The sequence below is a fragment of the Hevea brasiliensis genome, chromosome 4 (assembly GCF_030052815.1).
Source record: "Hevea brasiliensis isolate MT/VB/25A 57/8 chromosome 4, ASM3005281v1, whole genome shotgun sequence".
Taxonomy (NCBI): Eukaryota; Viridiplantae; Streptophyta; class Magnoliopsida; order Malpighiales; family Euphorbiaceae; genus Hevea; species Hevea brasiliensis.
The window spans coordinates 12,136,007-12,143,731 of NC_079496.1; the positions used below are offsets into that span (position 1 = coordinate 12,136,007).

Below are 7,725 nucleotides of genomic sequence, written 5' to 3' on the forward strand. Positions count from 1 at the left end.
AATGTGGTGTAAAATAAATTAATTTTAATTTAATTTAATTAAAATTATATTAGCATAAAATTCTTCATATTAATTAAATTAAATATATAAAAATATTTTGATCAGTTTACTAGTTTGCTTCATTACTGTTGTTATATTTTACAATAGAAAACAATAGTTAGGCCCATTACCCAATCGTGGAATTAAATCAAAACTTCAAATCATGGGTTGATCCAGCCCAAGCTGTAAAAGAGAATCCATCATGGTCCATACGCAGGAGATACGAAAATTCCATACCCAGCCGCACCCAAAAAAATATCCCACTCAGAGACAGCATTATCCGCAATCAGATGCCGAACAACTAAGGGAAAGAGAGAGAGCATTCTGCTTCAATTATCTGAACAGAAGCAAAAGCAACTTCCACCATGAAGTGTATTCAATTTCAGTCTTCATTTCCTTCCTTACATCCACAAACCAAGCAGAAGCACCAGCAGCAGAAACTGAAGACACAGAAATGGCTATGCCCTTATACCCAAAGAATACCAGCAAGGACCAGGGCTATTATTAACCCTCTCATTCTTGCTGACACTTCCCCATCTAAAGGAGGAGACATATCTGTCCTCCTTCAAACTGGGTGAGTTAACATGTAGATCAAAATTTCATCAATTTCTCAGTGGGGTTGGACTCATTTCTCTCTTTTTTTTTATGTCGCAGTGGTTTGCTTCTGTTTGCGTATGGGATAGCCAACTTTGTGGTGCCGGCCTTCATTTCCAAACAATATGAATTGGATGAGGAAACTAAAGAAGATTCAATGCCTGATAAGGATGGCTCCATAGATGGTGAGGAGGATGGTATGACCAAGCGACAATCACTAAGAAAGAAACGAGGCTTCCAAGGCACTAGGACATGATTACATGTAAGGGAGACGATACCATGATGGCTAATAATGTCTTCTTTATTATTATTATTGATCCTCCAGAAAAATTTCCGATTATTTTTTCATTTACTTATAACAACTAAAACTGTAAAAGGCAGCAAATTTCTTTTTGTTTTTTTTGGAACAAATAAAGGAGAGAGAGAGAGAGAGAGAGAGAGAGAGAGAGAGAGTTAAATGCAAATATGCAACATCAGCAACAAGTCCAATTCATGAAGAAAAAACTCTATATTTCATTTCTCCATTACTTATGGACATAGGGAAATAAAGTTTCCAAAATAATTTACAATTTCAAGCAAGATACAGCTTAGGCCAAAAAAAAAGGGAGGTCAAAATGTATTACGGGTTAACAATTGTCCACTCATTTTCATCTGGACTACTAGAACTTGTGTCACTCGCGGATGCACTCTCAGGCTTAGGAGGCTTCTTAGAAAACAAAGATGATTTGCCATCAAAGAAATTAGAGAATGGTTGACGAGGTGAAATCTCTGAATTCGTATCTTTAAATGACTGTTTTCTCAGGTTTCTATCCTTGCTGCCAAAGTTCAGGCCAAGCTTCTTAAACCTACTTTTGGGTTCACCTGCAGTGACAGCGGTGGTTCCTTCCGTCTGGTTTACTGCCTTTAGGACTTCCTCAGGATTGAGCAGTATTTTCTCCATTGTTTCATACACCTAAACCAGAAACTGATAATATTAGAATAAGTTATAATTTATCAAAATCATCATGCATCATTTTTATGTTAAGTATGAAAAGAGTTACAGAAGAGAAAGATTGTAAACTACTTTTGTATAATAAATTTTGGATAAGAAAACCTTGGCAATGCTAATTATTAGCATAATGAGAGAAGAAAAGCAGAAAAATGGTGCAAATTGGTTATTGTGCATGAGCTGTATGCACATATATGTGCTCTACATGGGCTGCTTCCATATGGCAAACAGATCCTAAGGAAACGATTTAATGCCATTGCATTTTGAATAGCATTTGAAATTGCCCTTCATTCAATTCATTAACATGCTAAACACAAGGGTTCAGCTTCGCCTGAATGACTTGGCAAAAGCTAAAGATGCATGCAATTATCGATCACCTCAGGACTAAGATAAACTACCTGACAGAGATCATCAACTTTCTCACTCCAGCTGCTTCCTTGAAAAGAGAAAACAATGTAGTCTTTGCACTTGTTAAACAGCTCTGACAGATCATTGTTGCTGGAGAGTTTAGACTCAGCCATTACAAATCCTAATCCAAGCTGAAATTTTCAGAACAATGGACATTGTTAGCACCACAAACATATATGTTGACTGATTGAGAATTTGCAATTAAAGGACTTGCTTACCATTATATATATATGGCCTAGACTTCCATCATGCTTATATAGTAGTATTAAAAAAGAATTGATAAAATATGAATTTCCACTGGAAACTGAAGGCAAGCAAATTAAAAATTCTGATGATGATTCATAATAACATGCTTAAACAACTGATCCAGAAATCACACCTGAACAGACATAAGTTTTCCCTGTTTTTCTCTAGAACAATAGTAAATGAGCCATATTGGATATTAAGAAATACAGGATATTTATCATACCATAGACTGACAAACCCACATAATAAAATTTGATTAGATAACTTACCAAAGAAATAAACAGCTGCTCAAACAACTCGGAAGGTGAGAGTTCCTCTAAATCGTGCAGAATACCCTCCCTGCATAATCAAAGAATCACTTCTTTAATTCAGGTACATTAGGCTTGCTAATTGCAACTTGGAAAATATTATACAATGATTCCAACTTACACTGCCAAATCCTCATCAAACAGGGGAGCCTGTTTAATAGCTGGTACTGCTTTGGCTGTTTCCCAAAGTTCACGCCACAAGTTACCTACAATCAATGAAAATCATTTATCAGCACAAAATGATAATGCCAAGTACTAAAGACTTCAAGATACTTGTGTATTTTTGTAAAAAAAATTAAATAAAATGTATGCATATAAAACCAGAAGTTAAATGACATGAGACTCTAATGCCATTATAAATATATATTTTTTGCTTCACAGAAATCAGGTAAAATAATTTTCCAGGTGGAACAATAATTGCAATCACAGGAACCCTTATATTGACAGAATTGTGATGACTAATTGCAATTCAGCAATTTAGTAAGAAACAAAAATAGGATAAAGGCTGCTATACCTTCTTTTTGCATTCGACTACTTAGTTGACCCTTTGTAGAAGATGCATCACCTCCCTCGAAAAACTCATTAGCCTCATCAAGATTATCTGTCCAATCTGGAGGAGAGTGCCATCTTACAAAATCCTCCAAGATACAACCAGGATTTGCGGCCTAATACATATATTAAAACATATAGAATCCAGTAACATTCATAAGAATCTTGCTGATGATCCACAAGGTAGACAAACTTCATAATTCAGAAACTCTACCTTGAAGGCCTGCATGTCAGAGAGGAGTTGAGAACACCCAGCACCAACACTGATGGAAAAAAAAAAAAAAAAAAAAAAGAAGCAAAGCATGCCCAAACTTGATCAATTTCCTCTGTGCCAACAAGTTATAGCATATCATGCAAACGAGATACTTCATGGTAGGCATGAAAAATATGGATGCTTATTCATGAACTCTTTAATCTATAGCCAACCACTAGCATGCATAGCCGAGAAAGTTAATCGGTCATATTACAATGATTTGTGTTCATGATGATTGAAGAATGTGAAAGGGCCTCAAATCTTAAAAATAATAATGAAGGAGGCTTAGAATCAAGACATCATGAAAAGTTGCAATTGGAAGGAAACAGCACAAAATCTAAAAATAACTGATACTCAATAAACTAACCTCCCAGTTCGAAGCACAAACTCCTCATTTTCTTTGATAAGATCTTCAGTAAGCAAAGGCCCTTCCTACATATGTAAATGCACACAGATCAGAACAACACGAGTAAGTTTAAATGCATAGTTATCTCGTAGCAAAAAAATTCACAGCCATACCTGTGTTATTGGTGAGTATATTGGTTCACCAGTTTCCAACATGGTTAAATTTTCAGCTGGCTGATCAGCGCCCAACCGAAGGACATTTTCGCCATTGCTTAATCTAGCATACAAGATAACGCTTGAACTTATGGCCTCGTTAGAAATAGCTGACTGTTCAGTACATGAACCGGCATCCCTCATTACCAATTCTAGTGATTCAGTGGCAATAATGTGACGCCTTTTCCTTGAAACACAGCAATTGATAACTTGAAGTTTCTGGTATAAAAGACATGAATTTAGATCTGGAAGATCATCCAAAGGGATGCCAGGTAAATGTAGTTCTTCAGACCAGAGTCTTCTCATCTGCATGTGTTAAGGATTAAAACATACTTTGTCAGGCAAAGCTACAATGAAGTGTCATTAATACTTCAATTTCAATTTCAATTTCTGGTTTACATAACCCAAGAACTTTAAAAATAAAGATAAAAAAAAGGAAAAACTAAGTTCTGAGGAATATTATTTGAGAAAAAGGAATCATTGTAAGATACATTGACTAGTAAGTAAGGGACCATTAATTTGCCTGCACTGTGGTGCCAAATTTTAGGGGGGAAAATTATCTGAACTTTGTTGTCAAATATATTTTCATAAAAAGAACTTCAGATTTCAACAAGAGATATAGCCATGCATTCAAAATTTAGCACAAGCAACACAACATCATAAGCAAACTTTTCAATCATGTTAAACTTTTATTCGTACAGATTACAGGAGTGCCAGAGAACCTACTTCAGCCACAATTTTGCACCATAGAAATGCCATTTTCCTCAGGGTTTTAAAGCTTCCAATTACTTCAGATAGCTTGACAAGCAAGCTCTCAGGAGGAGCACCATGAATATCTCTAGGCAAAGATAATGCTTCCAAACCAAAGCTGATATTCCTTCTGAGAAACTTTCCCTCTGCGAATTTCTTGCAGATATTACAATGGAAGTGAAAGATCATCACAGGATAGTGCAAAATATTCAATGTGAAAAGTTATGCTACAAGGAAGCACTCTCTTAACAATAACTAATCATGAACCTACCTACATCAAAAAGTGAACGTATCAAGGAAAAAACCTTCTCCTCATCACCACCAAACTCAGATGCAAGCTTATCCTCCTTATCACGAAGAACTAATGACTTCACTGCAGCAAGGCTCAAGCTTGCCCTCTCCATGATAGGTGAAGAGGCTCCAGATGATGCCAAAATATCTTTCATTGACTTGTGCTTCTTCCCAGCACTAGAAAAAGGATCCCAGCAGAAGAATACAACCGTGAAGAATTAATCATTTTTAAGGAACATGGAACAATATAGGATAGAATGGCGAAGGAAAAAGAATTAAAGTCAACTAAAATACTTACTCAATAGCTACAGCCAACTGCTTCATGACAGATGTTGAAGGAATGCTATCTGGGTCGGTAGAATTTAATCTTTCTACTATGACAGACACTTGTGAACCCTGTAAAATAGGAACCTTGTCAAGACCAAAGAGAATTCCACCATTTGTTTAAGCCAACAATGAGACAAATAAAAACATAACTACTAATTCATCCACCCATCACATATAATTCTAGTTCATCTACCACAGATAAAGGGCAATCGCAATATATGTATATATATGTATGAGTTTGCTTACCTTTGCCTCAACATCATTTTTCATGTTCAGTATGTACAAGTTTTCATCATAAAATGGAACAGCCATGTTTGGATTTTCAACTTTTTCTGTATTATTTTCAGCTCCCTTCTTTCCAATTCTTATGTTCTTGAGCCTATCCTGCCACTCCTGCTTTGTCCCAATATGTGCAGGTCTCCACCTCAAATGCTTCCCTTCATTATTACTCTGCATCATCCAATATTACATTTGTTTAAAAAAGATAGAAAGTACAAGTACCATTATTTGATAAGATAAAATTTCTGCATCCCATATCAGTCCATGACTGAAAATTCATTTATAACAAGTTTGATTAATGATTACCAGGAAAAATGAAGGAAAATAAAATAAAACCTCTCTCTGATACAACAACTTAGCTAAATTCAATGTAACCCATCCCTCAAAAGTCAAAAGTGAAAATACCAAATTCTCCTATTCTCTCTTCTTCTCTTCAATATTCCTTACAGCCAAACGGAATATGTCCTTTTCACAGAGAAAGGGTAAAAAAAAAAAAAAAAATCTCAATATGCTTCTAACTCCAGTATATGAACATACATTTCCCATCAAAATCAAAATCACTAATGAAATTCTACTTTCCAACTAAACACCTCCGTACCTTTGACTCCTCGTCATTCTTGAAAGACTCATCTTCTAATTGCTTCCTCGATTCCTTCGGCGATTGCTTCTCCGAAACTTCTCCGATCGAGCAGAAAACAAAAGGAAAAGGCCAATCAAATAAGGATATGAAAATAGTAAAAAAAAAAAAAGAGCCAAAAATAGCGAGATAAGATAAAAGGGAAAAACAGAAAAAACCGAAAAAAAAAAAAAGGTAAAAATCTAAAAAACCTGCTCGATCGGATATAAAGTCAGATTTAATATCGGTGAAAACTCGCTCCGCTTTAGCAGCAGCAGAATGTAAGGCGGTCCTTGCTTTGGAGACAAAAGAAGGCGCCTCCATATCCTGCGCAGTGTGTGCGTAGGTTAAGATTACAGAAATTTGCTGACTGCTATAGATGAATGAAAATGGAAGACGAAAATGCTGGCATATCACAAGAGAGAGTGAGGGATTTTTGAATCTACAAATACAATGCCCTTTCTTGAAAAATTTTTGAATGAAAATCTTCAAATTAAAAAATAAAAAAAAATATATTTATTACGCAATCAATATATGTACGTATATATAAATATATAGAATTAAATGTGTATTCAATATCAGTTTAATTTTATATAAAAAAAATATATATAGTTTTTTAAATGATACGAAAACGAGTTTAATAAGTGTTATAATAAATATTTATATTAATATGTATATAAAATTAATTAAAATAAATATATAATATATAATTTTATATATAAATATTTAATTTAATGAATCCATTTACAATAAAAATAATGATGGTCGCACAACATAATTTTTTATTTTTAATTTGATATTTTTTATTAAAAAATTAATTTATCAGAAAATAATTTTTTTCAAACACACCAGAAAAGGAGGCTTCCTAACCTCTAATTCTCACAATCCACTACAATAATAATATATTATTATTTTTTATTAAAAAATTAATTTATTTTTTTATGTATTTAAAAATTTAAATATTATAATTATAAAGCTAAAAAAATTTAACTATTATTAAAAATTATATTTAAAATTTTTGTTTTTAACTTATAATTTATTTTTAATAAAATTTAAATATTATAACTAGAATGCTAAAAAAATATTTAAATATTATTAAGATTATATTTAAAATTTTTGTTTTTAACTTATAATTTTTTTTAATAATTAAATTTATATTATATAATAATAAATAAAAATAAAAAATAAAAAAATCCCACAAAGAAATCTGATCCGTCCCATTTCTCAATGGAAAAGTTCTATTCTGACCTTGATCTATTGTCGGGGGAAGAGTAGAAGATTGATCATCTTCGACATAAATAAATAAACTCGTATACTTGTAGAAAATAATTTTTAATTTTTATTTTCTAAAAAAAATTAATTTTTGAAAGTGAGAGAAAATATAAATTTACTTATTAATAATAAAATATAATTTTTTATTTAAAAATAAAAATATTCATATAATTTATAATAAAAAAATAAATTATTATAAAATATATTTAAAAACTTATTTTACTTTTAACATTTTTAATATGTGTTA

The 7,725-nt window shown here is 32.6% G+C and overlaps 2 protein-coding genes across 2 annotated transcripts; one reads left to right on the forward strand and one right to left on the reverse strand.

The window, feature by feature from the left end:
* The first annotated feature begins 293 nt into the window (after nucleotides 1-293).
* LOC110640749 (uncharacterized) lies at nucleotides 294-973 on the forward strand. Its single transcript, XM_021792218.2, has 2 exons — nucleotides 294-613; nucleotides 694-973. The coding sequence occupies exons 1-2, from the start codon at nucleotides 405-407 to the stop codon at nucleotides 887-889; spliced, it is 405 nt and encodes a 134-aa protein (XP_021647910.2). The 5' UTR covers nucleotides 294-404; the 3' UTR covers nucleotides 890-973.
* A 149-nt stretch (nucleotides 974-1,122) lies between these two features.
* On the reverse strand, nucleotides 1,123-6,673 carry LOC110640748 (uncharacterized). The gene is made up of 14 exons (XM_021792217.2): nucleotides 6,419-6,673; nucleotides 6,189-6,265; nucleotides 5,558-5,761; nucleotides 5,283-5,380; nucleotides 4,965-5,161; nucleotides 4,670-4,839; nucleotides 3,905-4,249; nucleotides 3,753-3,817; nucleotides 3,347-3,395; nucleotides 3,098-3,248; nucleotides 2,705-2,789; nucleotides 2,545-2,614; nucleotides 2,020-2,160; nucleotides 1,123-1,585 (listed from the first exon to the last, which is right to left on the reverse strand). The coding sequence occupies exons 1-14, from the start codon at nucleotides 6,528-6,530 to the stop codon at nucleotides 1,253-1,255; spliced, it is 2,097 nt and encodes a 698-aa protein (XP_021647909.2). The 5' UTR covers nucleotides 6,531-6,673; the 3' UTR covers nucleotides 1,123-1,252.
* Nucleotides 6,674-7,725: the final 1,052 nt, after the last annotated feature.

Bases quoted from the DNA above. Each gene is read 5' to 3' on its own strand.
- LOC110640749 (XM_021792218.2), top strand. From the start codon at position 405: ATGAAGTGTATTCAATTTCAGTCTTCATTTCCTTCCTTACATCCACAA. The intron at 614-693 runs GTGAGTTAACAT...TTTATGTCGCAG, and splicing joins TCTGTCCTCCTTCAAACTGG to TGGTTTGCTTCTGTTTGCGT.
- LOC110640748 (XM_021792217.2), bottom strand. From the start codon at position 6,530: ATGGAGGCGCCTTCTTTTGTCTCCAAAGCAAGGACCGCCTTACATTCT. The intron at 6,266-6,418 runs GTTTTTTAGATT...CGATCGGAGAAG, and splicing joins CTTTATATCCGATCGAGCAG to TTTCGGAGAAGCAATCGCCG. The intron at 3,396-3,752 runs GTTAGTTTATTG...TTTTTCCATCAG, and splicing joins TTTGTGCTTCGAACTGGGAG to TGTTGGTGCTGGGTGTTCTC.